Source organism: Lynx rufus, unplaced genomic scaffold (assembly GCF_022079265.1).
Source record: "Lynx rufus isolate CCGP_SWC_20201006 ecotype Redwood Valley unplaced genomic scaffold, mLynRuf1.p SCAF_10, whole genome shotgun sequence".
NCBI lineage: Eukaryota > Metazoa > Chordata > Mammalia > Carnivora > Felidae > Lynx > Lynx rufus.
The window spans coordinates 70,619,968-70,644,560 of record NW_025814824.1 but is presented as its reverse complement, the minus strand read 5'-3'; the positions used below and the strand labels follow the sequence as shown (position 1 = coordinate 70,644,560).

Here is a 24,593-nt window from a genome sequence, read left to right as displayed (position 1 = left end):
GTTCGAGCCCCGCGTCGGGCTCTGGGCTGATGGCTCAGAGCCTGGAGCCTGTTTCTGATTCTGTGTCTCCCTCTCTCTCTGCCCCTCCCCTGTTCATGCTCTGTCTCTCTCTGTCCCAAAAATAAATAAACGTTGAAAAAAAAATTTTAAATTTATTTTTGAGGGAGTGTAAGCAGGGGAGGGGCAGAGGGACGGGGATATAGGATCTGAAGTGGGCTCTGCACTGACAGCAGCAAGCCCCATGTGGGGCTTGAACTCACGAACTGTGAAATCAGGACCCGAGCTGAAGCCCGACGCTCAACCAACTGAGCCACCCAGGCGCCCCTACAGCAACCTTTCTTGAACTGTGATTTGCACAGATTATCTGGAGCACTCTTTAAAAAACAGCGCTCCTCAGCTGGGTCACTGAATCCAAATTTCCTGGAATAAGGCCTGGGAATCTGTATTTTTTTAAAAAGCTTCCCAGGTGATTCTAATACCCAGGATTTAAGAGTCTAGTTCCTTCCTCCCTCCCTTCCTTCCTTCTTTCCTCCCACCGTTTCTTCCTTCCTTCCTTCATCTCTCCCTCCCTCCTTATCCTTATGGGCTGCCCTCAAAATCTAAGCACCACATATTACAGTCTTGGAAGACAGACAACATTCTTAGCTCCAAACAACCACCAATTTACAAATAACACTTTGGTGAAAAAACATGTCTGTAAACCTGGAGCTTGCTGTATGATTACTGGCACTATAAAGAATTTTAGACTCAAATGGAAAGATGGTGATGTTCTTCTTGAAGATATCTAAGGAAAGAGACAGGTTTAAGTGCAAATTCTCATGCTTTATTTGAAGTCTTTATCAAATTCAGAATGGCCCATACATACAGAACTAAGACATGGCCTAAATCCTACACACACTGAAGTTCTAAATTAGGTTGCCATTACCTTTTCTTTTTCCAAACTAAATGACACAAATTTCCATTCATCTTTCCTTGTAGGCATTCTCCCTGCTCTTTGATTACTATTCTCTATTGTTCCTTCAGGTTCTTCAAACGACTCCTGGTTCAGCAGCAGGGACTGAAATACCTTCAGGGCACAACTGTACTAATATACTTTGTCATTTGAAGACAGTTTGCATATCTCTTTAGGAGAATCTAACTTACTGTTCGGGAGTGACTTAGATAAGCAGACCCAGATCTAAAGACCTAAAGAGTGATAATCTGTCTCAAACAGAGAAAGTTTCTTTTACAATCCCTCTATTTAGTGGTTCTGCTACATTTGATCTGTAGCCAATTTCCAGGATTCCTATTCTATAAAGATCAGATTCTAAATTTGATCTCGAAGCCACTCCTATTTTCTCTCATTCTCTTCTCCCTGTCCCTGTGAATTCTCAAGTTGTTTTAGCTCATCTTGTTCCTCATGGATTCACCTTTCTGGACTTTCTCTAATGCCTGCAGTTTTCAATTGAACAATCACACTGCTGTTAGAGTGAACTATTAGCCCCCCGTTTTCACCCTCCCCTATATCTGTGCCCTTTGCCACACAACTCTGAAGTTCCTCCCACTGAAGGTTGACCATCTCCTCCCCTGGGTTTTGGGGTGGCCATGACTTGCTTTGGCTAATGGCTTATGGGCAGTTCTGTTTCTGCTCCGCCCTCTTGCTCCTCTGCCATTGCCATAAAAGGAAGCAGTCATGGTTAGCTCATTAGTGCAGGGGGGACAAGCGTAGACTCGTCCAACCTATGTCTTGGAGTCACTTGGCTGAGCTCAGCCGAAACAAGCGGAGCCAGGATACCCCGTCCGCTTAGGCTGTAAGAGCTGCAGGATGCTTGTGCTTCCAATGAGCCTTCAGGGCTGTTCAAATGGCTAGGACTGTCAGAGACAACTAAGCCAGGCCTGACTAAGGAAAGTGGCTTAGGGGGCTGAGGGTCCTTTAAGGGAAGAGGCAGGACAGCTCCCTTCTTCCCTTGAGACGAGAACTTAAAGACGCTAACCATTCCAGTAGAGAAGTTGCAAGGCATATGAGGGGAAGCAGAAACTGACTTCCAGGGTAGGAAGACACTCTTTCCTCCGGGGGACCTGAGCAGGAAATGATGCCCATCGGCTGGCCTGCTCCTACAGAAAAGCAGTTCCAGGGAATGCAGTTCACTCCCCAGCAAATGCAATGCCCAGCAGAGCCATGAAAGTGGCAGAAGGAAATAACCTGCCAAATCAAGGCCTAAGCACCCCACCTCCATCCTTTTAGGCTTCTATGATTTCTTTCCTTCCGGATTGGGTATCTATCTCCTCAAGGAGCTCCAAGAGATGGCCTGCATACGTTGAGTGAGCTCTTTATTCTATTGACTCAAAAGATAAAAAAAGAGATTTTCCTTATTTTTCTGAATATGGTGATGCCCACCTAAACAATATACTAGCCCCTAACTCTAACACTTCACTCCGATGGTCAATTCAGCCAAAACTCAGTCTCGATTTGAGACTCTCCCTCCACATGGTGGCTCATCCCACAGGTAAGAGTTACCACTTATGAGGCCAAAACAGTGATCTAATACGTGTGCAAGCCGAAGAGAAACTGCCAATTTGGTGGGAGGACCACATTTTCTAATGCCGTTTAAGAAAAATAGAAAAGGTCATATAACTAATTTTGTCCTATTTTCCAAATCCTTTTCACCTTCCATCTGTAACACCTACAAGATGAAGTGACCCTGTCAGACTCTGAGAAAAGATACACGGCTTCTGAAAAAAATGATTTTAAACAAAATTTTCTGCCCATCGGAGTGTATACTGTCTCCCTTCATATCCGAGGTAGTGAACAGACTGTGTCCAAGCCACTTGGCTCCTAGGATTTTGCCAAGTTAGGCTGGAGAGTAATCTCCCAGGCTTTCTCTGCCCAATATGTGGGGTACCCAGTCCCAAACCTTCATTCACCAAATAGCTGTGGAGTGTCTGCTTTGCACCAGACCCATCTGTTGTGGTGACGTAAAACCAGTAAGAAAGGGGCAGGAAAATGATGGAACTTATAACCAGAGCGACGGCGAAGAGACGCTCCTGCATTGTATCCACTGTCCCTCTGGCTGACAGCACTGTAGACTCTCCACTTTGAGACTTCCTCCACCATTTCTCCGAGTGGCCTTTTCCTCCCCAACCTATTATATTGTCAATAGTTTCAATAATCCTTGGCTTCCTCATGTTGTGTAAGACACAGCCAGCTGAGCCACTTCTGAGGAGAGAAACCCCCGAGGCTTGGGATTCTGAGTGACTCCATCCTGGCCCTCCCCTGTCCACCTTCCGGGCTTCCAACAGGAAGACCTTTCGTACATTCTGGAGGTACTTGTCCTCACAAACTTGATGCCATATTTCCAGGACTAAAATTTTCTTCTTCTAACGACATATATCGATCTATCTAACTAAAATGGCTGGTAATAGTTTAGCCTTTACTCTGTGTATTCTAAAAAAACTGTTTGTGTATAGACACATATTCACCCACCCACATATGTGTGTCTATGTATATGCACACACGCACATCACATACAGCTTTTTCTTAGCTAGTTTCCCCACAAGCAAAATTTAGTTAAGCTGCTCTCAGACCTCTTTGAGGGACATTAGGGTCCAAGCAAAGTACGGACCTAGGCCTTCAGGGCTTACGGCCGGTCTGTTTTCCCCGGCGACATTATTGGAGTCCCCAGGTACTCTCACAGACCTCGTTCACTCCTCGGTATAAAGGCCGGTAGCCAGGTAGCTCTTACCCTTTGTGTTCTAAGAGAGCTTGCACCTCAGGAGAAACAGATGAAGCTCTTGAAGTTGATATTTGAGGCAGGGTTTGGTGGGATGGGATGGAGGGGGAGATTCGGTTCCAAGGCATCTCTGATCACCACCTTCCACCCCCGTCTCACATCTCTGGCTAGGTGTCCTGGGACCTGGTGGGACTACAGTTTTCAAGTGCAAACCTATGTTCTTGGTCCAACCACTGGCCACAGGAGGGTCACTTATCTCCCAGATGGAAATGTTCAGAACCTGGTTGACAACCATAAAGGAACCCAACTCACCCTCTGAGCAGAGCAAGCAGGCAACACAAAGTGAATTTTTAGAGCACAGGGGTGCCCTCATTCAGCTCTTCTATACTCTGTCCTTTCCATTCCAAACCCCCCTGCTATAGTTTCCCCACTTCAGATTGATCAAGTGTAGCAAATTTGAAAACAGACCCGCTCCAGCAGCAATAACAGCTAACAGCCTGATTCATAGGAGGAAAAGGACAAAAGCTGATGGAAGAACTCAAAAGGGGAGCAGTTATTGAAGGGGCAGCCTGCTTCCAACCCCTCCCTGGTCCAGGAAAACAACACTGTACCGAATGACAGCCCAATGCAATAATTAGTACCCAGAGTAATAACACAGGGTTATCTGGAAAAGTTTAAAGGATACAAATGTATTCTGTTTAGGAATAGAATTCCGAAGCTCTGGGAAAGGGGGCGGGCACGGAGAAAGGCCCCCTAGAGGAGGGTAGTGGTTACTGCACTGTAACACCACAGTGTAGGGAGTGGGGGTGGAGAGGTGCCCTGGGCTGGGAACCACCTACCTCTGAATGTTATCTTCCAGTTGTTTGACTCTGAATTCATCCTCTTCAGACTGCCGCCTCCTGGCTTCCTCCTCTTCGGCAGTTCCAGCGGGGATACCCTGCAGCAGCCATTTTTCCCGAAGCACTTTGGACTGTGGGAGTGAGGGAAGAGAACAAACTAGATGATACCTTTCAGTCCACAGCCTTCTCAGTGTGGGCGGTGCCTCGGTTTTAGCTCCGCCCCTCATCTGTGTTCACCTGAATTGCTGCCTTTGCCTCCTCACTAATTTGGCTCCCTACTTCCCTCCCCTGGGGCCCAACTCCTAGAGAGCCACCAGAGGGATTTATTTCTACATTTTCTACTATAAAAAGTTTTTGAAAACATGTTTTTCTAACAGAGGAAACTGAATAATGAATGCCACTGTACCTCATCTAGCTTTACAATGAGACAGTTTGCCGTATTTTCCCATATTTATCACCAAAGCATTTTAAAGGAAATAACAAACATCATGACATTGCACCCATAAGTATTTCAGTATTAATCTCTAAAACATAAGGACATTTTTCTGTGCAACTACAATTCCATTATATAATTTCTTAAGATCACCCAATATCAAGTCCATCTTAGGGTGTTTTTTCAAAAAGGTTAATCTATGTTATGGCTCTTCTTAGAAGCTCTTTAATGGGGGCTCTTGGGTGGCTCTGTCGGTTGAGCGTCTAACTCTTGATTTCCGCTCAGGGCATGATCCCACTTTGCACTGACAGCTGGGAGCCTGTTTGGGATTCTCTCTCTCCCTCTCTTTCTCTCTATCCCTCTCCCAAATGAATAAACACTTAAAAAAGAAATAAGCTTTTTAATGATTCCCAACCATACTCAGCAGTGGTCTCCAAATGGTATTAAAATAATGCACCCCACTTGTACCAGTGTACTAATATATTGTGGAGTGAAAGAAAAAGGCTTTGAGTCTCAGGTCAACAGTTCGGGAGGGAGCGATTACTGCTTTGAGAAGAGAAATGAAACAGCTCAAAAGAAAGGCATGCGGAAACTCCCTGAAACGAAGAGCAAGGCAAGGAAGGCGTGGGAGAAGATTTTTGATTTGGGTTTCTATTACATGGTCCCGAGAAGGCAGATGGTGGCTATTGGATGTGTGCAGAGGCTGAACCCCGGGCATCATGGCCAAGCATCCCCTGGGCAGGTCAGCAGTCCTGGGAATGGAGGCCTGAAAGGGTGCACCCCCAAGTCTGCCAGAAGCAGGGCATGTGACCAGTTTTTCCCAGGTCCTATAATGGCTTTGAAGCCACTCAACATAGATTATGCATAGAATAAGCACTGGGTTCCCTGGCTTCAGGCATCACTTCCATCAGAATCTGGTTTGACCTTGTCAGGCAGGCTGAGCAAGGTAAAACAAAGGGAACCCTTTTGATGGCTAAGAGCCAGGCTATGCAGAGCTTGGAGCCAATTAAATAGGATTTACGGAAATGAAGAGTGGAATATTTCTAATATTGTGGACACAGAATCATACTTCAGTTTGCTTTCTACAGCTCTTAGCAAAAGACAGACAATTCCGGAGGCTCTCATTTTTCTTCAGATTAAGCAATAAAATCACTTATTATAAAGCTATAAAATGAGTTACTAAAAATTGCCAACATTTAGTAATAGTAAGTTAGAATTCATTAACGGTTCTGGTTCACCATTCTATTGAGAAATCCAGCAGCCACACAGCGCTGTGAAGACCCTGCTGGATGTATAGGAGCAAGTTTCAATGTTTAGAATTCCAACACTTCGGAAGGGACTTTTTTTTAGCAACACATCAGTATGGTGTCCAAGCAGCCATGGTGTTCACTGAATGATTCTTGCTTTTTATTTATAAATCTTTGTTGGTGCAGGCCTGTTTGATTACTCTTACATGCATAAAGAAGCATATTTATAGCACTTGACCTATTGCTTTCCATTCATTAAAGGCATGGGTCTGTTCATATGCAAGTGATTCATGATTATATGCTAAAGTGATTGTAGACAGGAACCACCCTCATCCCAACAGACTTAAACAGCTAAACATCATTGGTAACCTGGTGCCTGCAAATTTATTTACAACTACCACCAAGGACAGTGTTAAAAAAGTACTTTAAAAATTTATAGAGCATTGTTTAATGATATAAAATCATGTGTAAAAGTTCACAGTACCAGGGTGCTGGGTGGCTCAGTCGATTAAGCGTCAGACTCTTGACTTCAGCTCAGGTCATGATCTCACAGTTTATGAGATGGAGCCCTGTGTTGGGCTCTGCTCTCACTGCATGGAGCCTCCTTAAGATTCTCCCTCTCCCTCTCTCTCTCCCCCTCTCTTCCCCCACCCACTCGTGCACTCACTAGCTCGCTCTCTCTCTCAAAATAAATAAACATTAAAAAACTCACAGTATCATTTGTTGACATTGGTTGCTTTTTCTTCTGGGCTGAATTATGGTCCCCTTTCCCCACCAATTCCTATGTTGAAGTCCTAACCCCTACGACCTCATAACATAACCGTGTTTGGAAATAGGGTCTTTAAGGTTAAATGAGGTTATTGGGATGGGTTCTAATCCCATATGACTGGCGTCTTTATAAAAAGAGGACATGCACAGAAAGAAGACCATGTAAAGACACCTGAGGAAGACAGCCATCTACAAGCCAAGCAGAGAGCATGTGAAGAAGCAAGCCCTACTGACACGTTGATCTTGGTTGGATTTGCAGCTTCCAGAATTGTGAGAAAATAATTTCTGTGGCTTAAGCCACCCAGTCTGTGGTGTTTGTCACAGCAGCCCTAGCAACTACTACATTCTCTGAAGCTTTATCACAGAGATGCTTCTTCCACTGGAAAGTGGGGATGAGTGGGTTAAACTGGTTTCTCTTCCTAAGTGGGTTATAGGGAAAAAAAAAACTCAAAAGCATTGTTCTCTACTCAAAATTCCCCAGATATCATGCTCACTTATGGTGAGAGGCTGGGCTGAACAGTGGTTAACAGCCTGAATTCTGGAGCCAGTCTGCCACTTACTAGCTGTGTGACCTTAGATAGTCTCCTTACCCTCATTGAACCTCAGTTTCCTCACCTGTAAGGTGAATGTGATGACAGAGCCCATCTCAGGCTTGTCATGGGGATTAAATGCATTCATATGCTAAAAGTGCTGAACCCACATGTAGTACTAGAGAAATGTTTATTATTGCTGTTCATCCTGTTCCCCTGGCCTCTTCTCCCCTCGTCTGAGAAAGAGCAGGTAAAATGCTACCTGAGGAACCTTCCTCCACTACCGCTGGTAGGATCCATGGCTCTCTTCTCTGCCTCCTCTAGCAGAGAGCATACTCTTGTGCACTTTCATACTGTTCTCAAATTCTTTCTTTTTATATCTTTCCTCCTATGGACTCCCAGCTCCTCAAAGGCTGGGACAATTCTTCATTCTCTTCTGCATCTCACTGCTGCCCCTAGCCTAGCTCCAGGGAATGAATGAGTAAAGGGGTGAGGTGGAAAAATCTTGATTTTTCTATCACGCTAATTCCTTGGGAGGGGGCTATCACACTTTCACTGGGCTCCCTCAGCTGAAATGTTTGACACTCACCTAGTTCAACTTATAGAGGGTAAAATCCCTATTAGGATTTTGGGAGACAGATCTACTGGCAACTTTGGTCTTAGAGTGTGGACCCTTCTGGAAAGGCAACCATGGACAGACCCAGCTTTCTCTACCCTAGCATGGATGTTACACAGCTAGGGCTTCTTGGAACATGACACTGGCTGCTCCCGGGAATGTTCTCTCTGCTCTTCTGCACACTGTGCCTCCTGCCACCAAGAAAGTGTCTAACTTCTCATTTCTGGCTGATTTAGCCTTAGCCATCTGTCAGCACCTCTGGAAAGAGCAGCCTGGTGACCATGAACACCGAAAGCACATACGCCCTCGGATCTGTCTCTTCTTTGGATAAGCCAGTGAGGTCACCAAAACATCCCCAACAGCTGGAGCCAAGAAGAGAGACACTAACAACAGGACAGTGGGTCTCGGAGAAGTCTGTTTCACAAAAGTGTTTTGATGTTACAGAAACAAACAAACAAACAAACAAAAAAGCAGAGTTGATTTTTTTCACTTGGACCCAAAGTGGTAATGATGGGAAACCACCAATTCAAATACATTTACCACCAAAGATTCCCTTAACCTACACCAGATCCCCTCCTATTGTCTCTGAGGGTCGGCTGTGTTATAGCCTTGGGACATAATGTACTTGTCCATTCTGATCACACATGCCCATTGGAAGCACTGGTTTCCCTGTAGTGTTCTGGCCTTTACTGGCTGCCTGAGTGTTTCAGAATTAAGTGACTGCCTAAAATAAAATACTAAAAATAAAAACTTTTCTTTCTTATGTTCAAAGAGCATATACCAAAACCAGATACCATAGTTTACAGGTGGTAAGAACTGTCAAAACTTCACATTTGTCAAGTGGATGCAACGATGAGAAGTCAAGACAAGGAAAGGGCAGGCAGAGAGCTGGCAGTGGGCAAACAGAGTCTCGACAGGGGCTCCTTGGAGGGAAGGATGGAGGAGACGCTGAGGTTCATCTGGCTCTTCCTCCACACCTGTGTCCAGCTTCAGAAAACAAAAGGAGAACAGAGCCTCGCATGCTGCAGTATGCGTAGGGCTCACCAGGAGAGCTTGCACAGAACCCCACTCCCGGCGATGTTGATTCTCAAAGTTCAAGATAGGGTCTGGGGATTTGAATTTTAACAGGCTCCCACGTGATGCTGTCATTGACGCTACTGGTCCAAGGACCTTGGTTTGAGTCACCCTTCACGAGAACCTGTGACTATCCAGATGTCTGGAGAATGCATAAGCTTCGCCACTGGCTAGCCAAACACTGATCCGAAGAGGAGCTCTTCATCCTCCCACGGGCTGTCTCTCCTCCTGCATCCCCATCTCAGGAGCAGTGGTGTCCTCATCCATTCCCTACATGCCAGGCACTATGCCGGCTCCTGAAGACACTGCCTGGAAGACAGGCAGGTCCCCAACATTGCTGAGCCTTTGTCCCAATAAACAAGGGTACAAGACCATTTCAGACTGTGATACCAGCATTGCAGGAAGTAGGTAGGACAATGTGAGAAACAGGGACCGATGGAAGACACTTTAGGTGGGAGAAGTCTCTGTGAGTACTTGAACATTTGAGCTGAGATCTGAGATCCAAGGAAGGGCATTTCAGGTGGAGAGACTGACAAATATAACAGCCCAGATATGGGACAGAGTTTAGCATGTTTGTGGACCAGAAAGATCGCCCAAGTGGCTGGACCATAGTGAGTAGGGGGTGGGGAAGGGAAGGTAGAACAAGTTGAAGATGGAAAGGAAGGAAGGGGCCAGATTAGGTAGAGAACTGCAGATTTGCTAAGGAATTTGGCATTTGTCCTAAGTACTGCAGGAAGAAAACAGATTCAGAGGGGCAGGATTACAAAGTATAAGTGATTGGATTCTATTATATCATCAGGTAATAGAGCATGTTAGCTTCAAACAGAGGATGAGCAGAAGCTATGGAAGGCATGAGGTGTATCTCAGAGGTAGAGTCAACATGACTTGCTGACAGATTGGACATGGGGGTTGAGGGAAAGGGTGGGATTAAAGGTGACATAGATATTTGGTTTGAGCAAAAGGGTGGATGGTGGTATCATCATCCGGAGATTTGGAGAGATTAGAGGAAGAACAAGTGCGAGAGGAGCAGAAAACAAAAACTTCCATTTAGGGCATATGATGCCTGAGAAGCTTAAAATGGAAGCAACACCCATCTAAGTGGGCATGTCAGGAAAACAGCTGAATACAAGAGCCTGGAGTTCAGGGGCCATCGGGACTGGAGACATCAATTTGGGAGTCATTGGTTCATATGTGATATTTGAAGCAATGGTACTGAGTGACAATGATGATGATAATCCTTATAGAACTCTTGCTGTTTTAAATACTTCACCTATAGATTCATTAAACTCTCACAAAAACCCCATGAGGTAGGTGCTAACATTAAGTGACTAACTCCTGGGCACACATTTAGTAAGACACGGCTCTGAGACTTGAAGCCAAATGGTGCACTCTGTCTAAGATGCCCAAGGACTCTCTTTCTCTCACATAGGATTTACAAAACCTTCAGGCACCACTGACCTCCCCCTTACTCAGACGATCCCTCTCCAGGGTCTCTGACAGTGGGCTCCTCTCCCACTCACCCCTGACTTCCCACAATTAGGTGCTGTATCCTCTATTCGTCCACAGTGGCTGATGCACAAGGCTATAGTTGAGGATGATAAATACTTGTTGAGTGAATGAATTATTAAAAAACCATGCACAAGCACTGTATTTTAGCAAATATAAAATCTTAGACTATTAAGGCTAAAGAAGACCTTAGAGATCATTTAATCAAACCTTTTCCCCCAGCTTTACTGAGGTACAATTGACAAATTAAGTTGGAAATATTTAAAGGATACAACATGATTAATCAAACTTTTTAAATCTACAGATAAGATACCTGAGATGACACAATTTTTCAAAGTGATACAGGAAAGCACTGAGGAATGTCTGGGTGATCACTGGGTGGTGGTGGGGGGGGGGCCAGATGGGCAGTGGGAGATGAATTGAGACTAATCAGTCTCCAATTTTTTTCCTAACTGTAAATTTTTAAGTGTTTGTGTGTTTATTTATTTATTTTTAATTATTTAAAAAAAAATTTTTTTTTTTATTTTTGAGAGAGAGAGCACGAGCAGGGGAGGAACATAGAGAGGGAGACCCAGAATTGGAAGCAGGCTCCAGGCTCTGAGCTGTCAGCACAGAGCCCGACATGGGGCTCGAACCCACAGACCACAAGATCATTATCTGAGCTGAAGTCAGTGACTTAAGGGACTAAGCCACCCAGGCGCCCCAGTTTTTTAAATGTTTATTTATTTATTTTTAATTTTTTTAATGTTTATTTATTTTTGAGAGAGAGAAAGAAAGAGAGATTGAGACAAAGCACGAACAGAGGAAGGGCAGAGAGAGAGGGAGATATAGAATCTGAAGCATGCTCCAGGCAATGAGCTGTCAGCACGGAGCCCAACACAGGGCTCGACCCACAAACCATGAGATCATGACCTGAGCTGAAGTCAGACACTTAACCGACTGAGCCACCCAGGTGGCCCTCTAACTGTAATTTTTATAAAGTCATACCTACCCATATTTTTACTTTATAATTCTGGCGTATAATTAGATAAGGCTTCCTCATTCTAGGGCTTTGAAAATATTTACCTGTGATTTCTTTTTACACTTTTATGAGTTCACTTTTTATTCCAAATCTCACATTCACCTGTCATCTGGGTCACACTGACACTGGCTGTGTTGGCAGATGCTGTTGGGAATCTGGTGAAATCCCACCTAATAGAAAATGGCTTAAACACAACGTGGGGTGACAGCTGTGTTGTGGTTTTGATCATCTGTGTCCCCTCTCTGTTCTCCTTCTCCTTCCCTGGGACACTTCCCTTCTTCCCCATTGACTCCTGGGAAGATCTTGGCTTGGTATTGAGCTTCTGTTACATGATTCAGTCCACACAGAAGCCAACCCAAGACTTCCTAGAGGATACCCAGTTCTAACTTGTACTCAATCTGTTCGTAGGGCCAGTGGAGATGGGGACATGCTGGGAAAAAGGATGCGATATAGAGTTCCTTTACACTGTGTGCCCTGCCTGCCTAGTCAAGATTTTAAAATTTAAACTGGCCTGTCATACACACTAATAACCAAGAAAAGTCTAAAATTAGTGCTAAAGGTTCACAATAGCAAGAGACACTATAACATCTTTGCAGCAAGGCTCGTGGTACCTTCAGGCTATGCAGCAAATGACCTTGGTGGGTTTACAATAAATATCTCGCAGGGTCACAATTTAGTCTTTGATTTTTTTTCATTCAATCTTCTTGAAAGAAAAGGCTGTAGTTTTTAAAATATAGTGACAATTTTCATAGCTTGGATTAGAAAAAAAAACCCTCTAGTCAGGGTTCCCTGCTCATAAATAAATAATTCAAAGGCAGCTTATATATTGAAGATATGATATTAGCAATTTGATTCTGACAGTGCTGACTCTGTCATACAAACCTTTATAAATGTGACAGTTCCAAAGGGATTCATGTGGCAATACATACTGTGTGCCTACTCTTGCTGGGGCCTTGGACTGACCAATAAAATAGACAAATCTCTGGTAATTCGACCAAGAGACAAAGGGAATATTAAATTTAGTCTGTCTGGTATAATATAATAGTTGATTTATTTTTTAAACTCACATTATCACAAGTCACACAATAAAAACAATAAGAATAAATAATTGTTTCCATGGAATAAAAAGCCAAGACAATTCTTCAAAGGAAGAATAATGATGGCTCTTGCCTTATGACATATTATTAATACATATTATATATTAAAAAGCTAGGGGGGTTAAATGAGGATGGTATTGGCACAGGGGTGGCAGATTCATGGAATTAAAAGAATCCGCAAAGGGTAGACTTGAACATAAGAGAGAAATATGTCTATGATAAAGAAGACATTTAAGTCAGTGAGAACAAGGATGAATTAATCAATAAATCATGTTGAGGCTCACCATCAGTAAAAAGTAAAGTTATTCCTATCTTATTTCCTATGGAAAAAAAATTCTAGATGGGTGAAAACTATTGGAAGGATAAGAAACATCACAGGTAAGTGTTTGAGATGGAGATGTTCTTTGCAAGGACAATATAAAAGTCAGATATGACAAAGCAAAAGAATTGAAGATATGATTTCATAAAAATGACAAAGTTTTTATGAGAATTTAAAACAGCCCATCTACCAAAATCAAAAAAGAGGTCAAGGTTAATGTATTTTGGACCTGAATGTTAATACCATTTTATTTTACTCACAAGCTCATGAGGCCTGTTATCAAGGGTCACATACCTTACTCTACCAAAATATATCAGAGAAAAAGCATAGAAGGATATACCTCTGTGTGAGTTACATCTGGTTGACAAGTACATAGTTGTTATGTTTTTTCTTTATATTTTCCTGTGCTTTAAAATTTTGCCTTTGCAATGATCGTCCATTCCTTTTCTCTTATAATCAGCAAAAATAATTCAGCTACTAAAATTGCTTACTGGTACCATATGTGAGCACTTCTTGGAAATTCTTACATCACAAATATTAGATACCAAATACAGCTAAGATCCTCTAAAAAGAAATCTGAGTTTCCTTTGGTGAGGACTTCAAAGGATCTGGAGGTTTTTAATCACTCGGGTGTAGTGGATATTTCAACATTCCACACTTTGGTCTTTCATTGCATTGTAGAATTTATTTATTGTCCATATATAAAGTAACAATATGCCATTTTGTGGCATTACTCACTGCATAGCCCTAAATATTGCAATTACCAAGAATATTAGCCGAATAAGCATCAAAACTATTGTCTTGCATTCTATTTATTTGCCTTGACAAGAGACCGATAAATCTATCTAAATAATTCATACCTCATTGCATGAGAATAAGTATCCATAGACTATTTGATAATGAGAATTATGTCTTCATAAATATGAAATCTGATTCTAATGCTTTTCCATTTAACTTGGTACCAAGCACATATATTATTTTCCTTAGGGAGGATCTTAGATTTTATACATTAGTGAAATAATTAATTATTGACACATTTCTTAATATTTTGTACTTCAAGGAACTACTAATAACGAATAATGTCTCCATATGCTCTCAATTTTCTGGAATCCATGAAAATATATTTGTAATAAAGAGACGATAATTGGCATCTCTCTAGACAAATTATTCAAAATGGAACATTTCACTTGAAGGAAACAGTGTCCTAGAGAAGGCTTGGTTTTGGAGAAAGTCATACCCTAGGGTTCAACTGGGGTTCCCTCACTTATAGTCTCTATGTTCTTGGGCAAATTACTTGACCTCGCAAGTTTGTTTCTTCCCCTGTAAGACAGGGAAAGTAACACTTTGTGGCCATTATTGAGGGGATGTATGTAAAGTACCAGTACTAGTCTGAAGTACTAGGGACTCAGAAAAATCATGACTATTACCAAGGATAGACAAAGGTATGACAAGGCTGCCGTGCCGCCAGGAGAAAGCTGGCCGAGTCTCTACCAAGAGGCTCACAGAGGAACTATAACCCCAATGAACCTACTACCAACAAGGGGTGAGGCTGCCAAGCTCAAAACTGAATGATCACAGGGAAGATGACTCACACTATCAGGTTCCGTCAACAGCTAAATGATTTAAAGTAGAACATATTCCTTTCTGGTGCCTGCAGTGATCATATCTCTCAGTCAGGCACCACCAAAATAACTCAGTTATTTTGGGATGATGGGCTCAGAGCAAAGAGAGGCAGTCATGAGGGAGGTTTCACCTGAGCCAAGGTGAGGCTTGATGATTCTTCTGGCCTTACTGCAGACCCCGCCTCACCAGAGCAGAGATACTTGGTACCTGCCAGAGCTGGAGTCTTTCTTAAACCACCTTTGGGACCCATGAGTCTTTTTTTTTTTCCATTGTTCAAGGCTAGTTATCCACCCCCACTGTTTACATGGCCTTTCCCCAGGGAGAAAATGACAATGCATTGGTCTCCACTTAACTAAATTGCCATCACTTTCAGTCATTTCTCCCCAGGTTACAGGAAGATCACCTAGGTAAAAGTGCTAGGTGTTCCCTTAGATAGCCAATTTCATCAACTATGTGAGAACTTTACCAACATGACTGTAAAGAAATATCTGATCCCCTTGTTTCCAAGTCTCTGAAGGAATCTCACTGATTCTACATGCAATACTAAGTCCTTTTTACTGTTATTTCTGTTGTTGGATAGATGGAAGGATGGAAGGATGAAAAGATGGATGGATGGATGGATGGATGGATGGATGGATGGATGGATGGATACTGTGCGGAAATCAGCAATGAATGAGTCCTTGACATCTTATAAGAAGTATCTGATAAGAAGTGGGATAAAAGGGGCGCCTGGGTGGCGTAGTCGGTTAAGCGTCCGACTTCAGCCAGGTCACGATCTCGCGGTCCGTGAGTTCGAGCCCCGCGTCGGGCTCTGGGCTGATGGCTCAGAGCCTGGAGCCTGTTTCCGATTCTGTGTCTCCCTCTCTCTCTGCCCCTCCCCCGTTCATGCTCTGTCTCTCTCTGTCCCAAAAATAAATAAATGTTGAAAAAAAAAGAAGTGGGATAAAAAAAAAACCCAAAACACCTGATTTGATATATTTATTGCCTGACTTTTGATTCAAGGAATGCAAAAGCAAAGAACCACACTGAGCTTAAAGAGGAGAGGGGCTGTCTGGTCAAAGACATAAAAAATCTACCTTTAACCAAGAATTCACTGAGCTTCTGGTACATTTTGGTCTCTTGTAAAGAGTGAGTCGACTGCACTGTGAGCCAGAGTCCCAGCTCTGTCCAGACTGACCTTGAAAAATCCACTCGGTTCTATTAAGTGCTTTTAAGTCCCCCTCTCTGTAAGAAGAAAATACTAACTTCAGCCCTCAATGCTTCCTCAGGGATGGTGTAAGGAAAGAGGAACAGCATGTGGGATATACTGTAAGCTTCTACAAAGAAAGGTCCATAAACAGATTTACACAATGAGTAAAGAGAAGTGGGCAATATTCTCAGCATCATGCTGCTTTTCTTCCTTTTAAACACATCTCTCTGGTTAAAGTTGATATTAAACTGATAAATGTGCTAAGCAGATTTAGGTCATGCTGCTATTTGAAATCAGCTTGCTGATAATTCTCATCTCGAGGATTCATTTAGCACAACCCCCTAATCTAGAGACGAATGGAAAATACAACCACAAGGACCCATCGTGTTTAAAAGAATCAAAATTAGCTATACCTGGCATCACCCTGAAGAGTCAGCCCCAACCTTCCCAACCAGCCCCCTGAGCAATGCATATCTGCACATGAATGTCACGGCAACTCGAGTGAGCAGGAGAAGGCTTCCCTAAAAAAAGCCCAGAGCAGGAGAAGGCATGCAGAAACTTCCAGCTGGCCCCTGGAATGTGTTCACAGTATTCTGCAAGCCTGCAGAAAGCAGCATTCCACAGCCCGTGGAGTTCTTGTGTCAGTGACAGAGCTTTCTCGTACGCTGTACTCAATTATGATGCTTAAGTGCATTACGTTTTAAAGAAAAATAAATAAATAACCCCCGCCTCTCTCTTCTCCGGTGCAATGGAGACCCAACCAAGTCAAATCATTGCAATGCCATCTTTTGACCCATTGCCCATTCTAAGAGAACACTCCCAAAATTGTTAAAGTAGAAATAAAATGAATGAATCATCCAAAACACACAGTGTTGCTCTTTTATCAGATCGCAGTGCTTTCCTCTCCCTTCTCTCCGTATCAAGAAAGAAAATATTAATATGTTTAATGTGTCCAAGAACATGATGTTCAACGTATCCTTGGGAACCTCTGAACACACACACACACACACACACACACACACACACACAGGACCTAATGCACTGAGACGCAGCCCCGGAACACTGCCTCACCCACCATGTGGAAATTCTCATCCAATTTCTATATATAACCAGCGCATTTCACATGCACACACCAGCCCCCAAAGCTGTCCACATGCACACTATAATCTCATCAGGCTCACAGACACTGGAATGCTGTAACAATGCCCTGGGTTTGAGAAATTCACAAGAAAAGCCAAGAGATGGTTTCCTGACTGAATGAAAAAAAGCTCGTGCAGTCAGCGGCAAAGCCTTCACGCCAGGGCAGCCTCTGCCCGGCTCTCTGGAGTGTGATCTGCATGTCTAATAATGGAACAGGTTCGTGGGATCAGCCTCTTACCTTGGAATGCTGCAGCAGAAGTATCTGCTCGTCAAGCTCTTGTCGCTTGCCTTCTATTTCAGTCTGCCTCTTTCTTTTTTCCTTGAAAATAAAAGAGAGAGAGAGGCTGTAAGAGTAGGTGGGTGTTGGCTCCAGGAATTTTAAGGCCGGAAGCAGCAGCAGCAGCAGCAGCACACATCTGTATAGACACTTCCAGAGATGCTGGGCACACGCACGGTGTCACCTGCCCCTCCGGCTCCAGCAGCTTTCTCCTAACATGTCTGCTGTGGGCTCGGCGAGTGGGAGAGTCTCCTCAGTCAGCCAGGCTGCAGCAATTTAATCCAGAAGAAAAGGCGGTTTCTACACACTCACACATACACACACACTCACAGAGTCATGTTCTATGCAGTGTTAATTTGGAGACAAAGAATAAAAATGTCTCAACCGAAAAGACAGAGGATGTTATAAACTGCAAATATGATAGCATGTAACAGTGGGGAACTGTAGGGTTAGCTTCCTTCTATGGAAATCATATACACAAATAATCCAACATAATTTCCAATTTCCTAGGACAAATCATCCCATTGGACATCACAAACAATGCAAATTGATGGGCGGTCTTTGCTTAAACTAGTCTTGGGGGGAGCATTGCACGTGGGTGGGGCTCACTGAGGTTACAGTAAATATGAAATCTGAAGTTGGTCTGCCTGGATCGGACTCCCAGCTCTGCCATCTGCTACCTGTGTGACCTCTGGCAAGTTCTTTTACTTCCCTGGGTCCGAGCCTTCTCTCACATACAGAGGAGATCATAATTTGTCCTAAACCTTATGCTTGCGGCAGGGATGAAATGAGACGATACATGTAAAGGACTTGGAACAATAGCCTGGCACATAGTAAACGCTCAATGAATGTTATTTATTATTATAATTGTTGCCACATGTATACTTGTAGGTAATGCCTAGAGGCTGGTTTTAAAGGGATGTAATTCTCCTGTATTCGGAGCATAACCTTCCCACTGGAATGCACACGTAATACTTTTCTTCTCCCTACTTCTCAAATGCAGACAATAAACATCATATAAATGTGACTAATTTAAGAATAAAAAGGCCTGCCTTTAATGATAGCTTACTTGTTCCACATTTTGTTTCCAAAGTGCACACTGGGAAGGTTTGCTGAGACATTTACTGCACTGGCTTATTTCCCTTTACTCTCATATGCAGGGGGAAACGTGCTAGACAGACATAGTGGCATTCTACAATACGACAGCCAATTCCTGGAGAGGACAATAATGTGGAAGGCTGGCTGCTGGGCTCTGTGTTAACGGAAGCCTTTATTTTCCGTAGTTGCTATGTTTCTGGGGATGTGCCTGCACCACAGCTATTCAAGTCAACATAGCAATAATTAGTGTTATAACCAAATTCTTCTGTGCAATGCACAGACTCTTAAGAAACGTTAGTTTATCATCTCAAGCCACTGGGAGACATGATATCCAAGTCAGGGACATAACCCTCCTGCCAAAGTGAGGCCTGAGGATATTTTAGGAACTCACCATTTACCAAGAACTCTGATCAGTGCTGTGTTATTGATGCTGCTTCATTCCAGAGTGTGTGTAAGTATGTATAATATGTGACCGTAGATGGGGAAAGTGAGGCCTAATGAGAAGAGCACACTTATCCAGTATCTCAGAGGTACCACGTGATAAAACAAGGACTTTCCGAACCAGTCACTATCTCTATATCCTAGGATTCCTCTGGGGCAGGTTTACTGCGCTTTATCATTCATTCCCACTGGTGATCAAGATACATAGTTGCCCAAATTTAAGTCCAGCACCAAGAGATAGTGCATCATGGACACAAGACGCTGATGACACAATACTTCCATAAATGGGAACTGAGTGCTATGTATTCATTAGAGACTGGACATTTGCGCCCTCCCCCAAAATTCATATGTTGGAACCTAATCTTCAAAGTAATGGTGTTAGGAGGTAGGGACCTTTCGGAGGCAACTAGGTCATGAGAGTGGAGCCCTCACGAATGGGATTAGTGCCCTTACATGAAAAACCCGAGAGCTCTTTTGCCCCTTGTACCATGTGAGGACACAGCGAAAAGATAATGGTCTATGAACCAGGAAGCAGGCCCCCACCAGACACTGAATTTTCCAGTGCCTTGATCTTGGACTTCCCAGCCGCCAGAGCTATGAGAAACAAATTCCTAATGTGTATAAGGCACCCAGTCTATGGTATGTTGTTATAGAAACTTGACTGGACTAAGTCAGGGTTCTAATTACACATCTGGTCATTTGCAAACCTAGGCTTTCCCACCTCTGTGCCTTTGTTCACATAGAAAATCCTCACTCCAGAGTTTCCCACCATTGGATTAGTGAACTATGCCTTGAATAGAGAAAATATCACCAGAGGGTACAGGCAGTGAACCTCTACATGTTCAAGCAGTAGACTCATCGGTGGTCCCTGTGAACAGATATGATCATGAAAGATGCAGGTTTTCAGTTAGTTCATTTAGAATGGAGGGGGGGGGGGAATTAGGTAGATACAAATGGGCAGCACATTCCAGGCAAAGAGAATTGTGTGAATAAGGGTAGAAATATACTGCATATTCCAGGGACAATGAAGAGGGAAATCTAATTGAAGTGTAGAGCTTGTTCTTTGGAATAGAGATTAATGATTCAAAAGATTGGCTAGGACTAGACCATTGAGGGCCTTGAATGTCAGGCCAAGAAGTTTGGATTTCATTCCACAGACAATATAATATTGTAGGGTTCTAAGCAAGAAAGTGACATGGTGAAAGGCATTTTAGGAACACTAATCTGGCACCAGTGTATAGGATGGATTAACAGGGGTCGGGATACTTTTTCTATAAAGGTCCAGACAGCAAATATTTTAGGTTTTGTGGAACATACAATCTCTGTTGCAACTACTCAAAGCTGCCATTGCAGTGCAAAAATGACATAAGCCAATATATAAGTAAATGACCGTGGCTGTGTTCTAATAAACCTTCATTTACAAACAGAGGTGGGAGGCCAGACTGAATCTGCAGTCATAGTTTGCTAACCTCTGGATGAAAAAAAATCACCAAATGTCTTAGGAGGATGGTACATTCACCCTGCAGTGGGGTGTATGGGTGGGGATGGGTAAACTTAAGCCCACCCTAGCTTAAAGCTGCTCCAATCTGAATGAAAAGGACAAATACAGGAACCAAAACTGATGAGACTCAGAACTAATAGGATCTTGGGGGGCAGGCAAGGCAGTGTCTTAGCTTTTAGCCATGCAGACCAAAGCAAGCTGGTGTGGGAACTGGCAACAGTGGGAAAGCAACACTTTCCCATTTGTGCCATATTCATATATTCCTTGAGGAAACCCTTTACTGGGTTGAAGCTCAAAAGCAAACAGTTGTTAATATACGCAACCAGGCACCAGCATCAGCATGTTCATATCTGCGTTCTGTCTGCTGAAGACTCGGGCTTGGCCTCCTCACAAGGACACTTTGTACATCCATGGCTGTAACAGGATTCTTTGATGAGTCGAATCCCCCTCCACGGTGATGGGGTTAGGTCCTAAAGTCACTCTTAACCCAACAAAAGAGGTAAGATGTGCAGCCAGCCTCTGTATAGAATTAGTTATGAGCCAAAGTCTGGCAAGTTTGGGTAGGGCACCATTGGGTCCTAGGCACTTGCTGCCTGCTTGGACTGCTGAGGTCCGAGCTGTGCTCCTTGCCTGCTAGCCTGCTGCTTTCTAGACTTCTTCCTTTATCAAAGCAAAACCACTAACTCTTGGGCCCTCTTCTCACTCCAGACATTTAGACTACATGATTCCCTTTAGTCTCATCAACTATACAACCTGTGCGTTGATAACTTACCCATTTCAGCCTAGATCTCTCTTCAGAGCTCCAAATTCCCATATCCAACTGCGAATTGTTCATATCCAGTCCCTCAAACTTAGCGTTTACCGGCATCATCTCGACCATCCCTCCTCCCCTAGGCTCACATCTGTTCTTTCTGTATTCTCCATCTCAGCAAATGACGTTACTCAAGGCAGAAACTGCAGCTATCCTAGACACTTCACTTTCTTGAGAGACCAAGTCCTGTTGATTCTGCTTACCATTTTCCGTACCTTTTTGCTTCCCTACTACAACCTTTATTACTACCTTATTACTTCCTTTATCTCCCCACCTGCACATGTAGAATATTCTACATTAGTATATTTAGCACTCTATAGCACTTAACTGTTACACCCAATTTCCATCTGGATTGCTGCAGGGGTGTCCTCACTAGCCTCCTTGACTCTGAGTCGTGGCTCTGAGCAAGTCCCCCTCTGCATTGCTTCCAGAGTGATACTCTAAAACCGAAGTCTATCTCCATCCCTTGCTTAAAAATCCCAGAATGCCTCCCATTGCCTGCAGTGAAAATAGTAAGTTTTCCCTCACTGCTTCATTTGGCTATCTGTATCTATATCTATACCTATATCTATATCTATCTATCTATCTATCTATCTATCTATCTATCTATCTATATACATATTTCTCTTTGACAGTACAGCTTAAATATCAATGAAGATAGAGTGACCATCTGCCTAGTCTTTCCTTTGGAGAAGCCACCCACCCTCACTGTAAACGGAGCTGGTGGGTATGGCTAATCATACTACCTTATCTCATTGCAACAGTGAGTGGTCCAAGGGCTGCTAAATGACCCAAGTAAGACCAATAAGAAATACTTTTAGGGAGAGACACATGAATACTGGGAGAGAAAAGCTCTTTTTCCACTGAGGTCAAGCTGGATGATGTACATCTGAGTGGCAATTTTCCCAAGCCACATGGAAGAAATGCATCCATGCTGGAGAAAGGTCAAACATGCAGAGAGAAGCAGAGCTGAAAGACAGAGAAAGAAGGATCCTAATGACACTCTTTGGGTCCCAGGTCTAGTTTGCACAAAGCGAGAACCACCTCTGGGCTTGCTAAATTATGTGCACTAATTTTCTCCATTTTGCTTAAGCTAGTTTGAGTTGTGCTTCTGTCACTCGCGACTCAGAGAGTAGTGACAAATACAGAAGCCTTTTCTGCTCCCTCCAAGTAGAATTCATCACTCCCTCCTTCTCTGCTCCCTTTATTTGCCGTGGGTCCTTGAGTGCTTTAGCACTTAAACATTTAACCTTCTACACATCTTTCCTCTTTACCAAACTATGTGCTCTTTGAGGACAAAAATCTTGGCTGAGGCATCTCCAAAGCCTAGAGCACCACATGATGAAGGCATGGAATGAGATACTTGCTCCCCTCTGATCACGTTCGGTTTGTACAAATCCCTCACTCAAATGCATTATGAATTTGCACTCATGACTTCAATGGCAGTAATGGCAGAGCTAATACTTATTAAGCTCCCTGCAATGTCCACTGAAAACACATTAGCAATCAATCAACAGAACCAGGAGCGTCTTTCTGTTGGACACATTGGCCCATATGGAATAGACCATTATTGCCATGCATATAAAAAAGGAGTTGAAAAAGCTAACTCTGGGCAAGAACCATGGAAAGCTCATTCTGGGGAGAAAAGCTAGGGTAAGGGGAAATTCCAGGGAAAGCATAATGAGCTGCCAGTAGCAAACCATTCAGGGGGAATGTGCCTCAAGAGACATCTGGAATGAAGTGATCTCAAACCATTAGGAAGGTTTCCAGATCCCTCTACTATCTGGGAGGCCTCGCAAATCCCTTTCATTGTCTTTCTGTAAATTATATATTTTCTTGGCAAGTATTTTCTGGAAGCATTGCAACATTATGAAACTGCAGACTCTTAGTACAGTAAGGAGCACCCATGGAATGGAGCACATTCTGTTCAAAGGTGTGGCTAAAAAGCATGAGATGTCATCAAGAAGCCTATGTCCACCCTTGTGCACCTAGAGGCAGACTCCCTCTTCTCTCCTCTGCCTGTGCTGCAAGCCAGGCATTGGGAGATGAAAGCTGATGGGTGGGGAAGGAGTCCCAGAGGAGTCTGTGAGAAACAGTGAGAGAGGGGAAGAGGCTGGGCAGGAAAGGCAGTAAGAAACAGATACAGAGTTTTCTTTCCTTTGCTGGGGCCCACTTTGACTTGGGCTGATACTTAGAGCCCCAGGGAGCATGTGCAGGATGGAACCAGAAGACCTACTTACACAGAGCACTATTGCCTTCAAGATATGCCAGAATTTAGAAACAGATTCTGGAAAGGGGAAAAAAAGAAAATATATTAAAATTTAAATGTGGCAATCTTTCCTCCAGCTATTGCTAGGTAGAGAATGTTGCTTTGACGTCTACCATCATGAGCTAAAGGGAACTGTGCGCTCCTCCTCTGAGCCCACATAGGCTTTTCAGTGACTTTGGCCCAACTGGTTCATAGGCTTTGCAGTGCAGAATCAGAAAGAGGGCAGAGTGCTGAACTGCAGACCGAGACTGTTTTAAGTAGCCTGCACTTGGAAAGGGAACAGGGGATATGGCTGATGGGGGGAAATCACAAGATTGAGAAAAGGAGAGAAGGAGTGAAGAAAAAGGAACTCAAAGAGCTTGAAGTTCATCCATTTAAAAAGAAAGGGGGCTGAGATGTTAAGATCAGAAGATCAGGAAGAGAGAATCTTGATATATTTTATTGTGGCTTATAAAATGATCCTTTTGGATGCACTCCCAAAGATTCTGGTAAGGATACTGGACTTTTCCTTCCAGACTGTGCTTCTTTGAATGTGCTTTCCTGCTGAAACAGAATCACCAGGGTGCCAGTTTTTATATGGGTTACACTGAGTAGTAAAGTAATTGTGAGAATTAAATTATGGAAAATCAACTTGCAAATGGGGGCCCTATGAGCTTTTTCTATTAAGGAATCAGACTGTCATCTCAGTTGTGGCTGAATTATAATTACCTGTTTAATGCTGCTGCAGAACCAATGCTATTTATATATCTGAGGAAGGAGAAGCAGGTCGGTCTGAAAACTGAGAACCCCAGTGATTACATATAAAACAATCAAGGAGGTACCTGCTCAGCTTTGTCCAACTGCCTGTCCAGCTAACTTGAATGCTGAGTTTGCTTAGTGGACACATCCCTACTAGAGATCAGGTATCTGATCCCAATGCCACCAGATATCAAAATGGTCTCTTCTGGCTCTGACTTGAAGGTCACTAATCATGATTCTGGTTATATATTCAGGCTTCCCAAGTAGTTAGGTGAATGGAGGGCTAATATTTATTAAGCTCCCTGCAATGTCCATCAGCTGTAAAATGAGTAACATGGCACTCGGA

The 24,593-nt window shown here is 43.4% G+C and overlaps 1 protein-coding gene across 1 annotated transcript in view; it reads right to left on the bottom strand.

The window, feature by feature from the left end:
- Positions 1 to 21,297, bottom strand: part of LOC124524507 (paralemmin-2) — a 73,354-nt gene extending 52,057 nt beyond the window's left edge. The window contains exons 1-3 of the mRNA XM_047096814.1: positions 21,202 to 21,297; positions 17,351 to 17,431; positions 4,550 to 4,680 (exon numbers count right to left, since the gene is read on the bottom strand). Of these exons, the coding sequence (XP_046952770.1) occupies positions 4,550 to 4,680; positions 17,351 to 17,431; positions 21,202 to 21,297 (308 nt within the window). The remainder of the gene's footprint in view (positions 1 to 4,549; positions 4,681 to 17,350; positions 17,432 to 21,201) is intronic.
- Between the last annotated feature and the right edge of the window lie 3,296 nt (positions 21,298 to 24,593).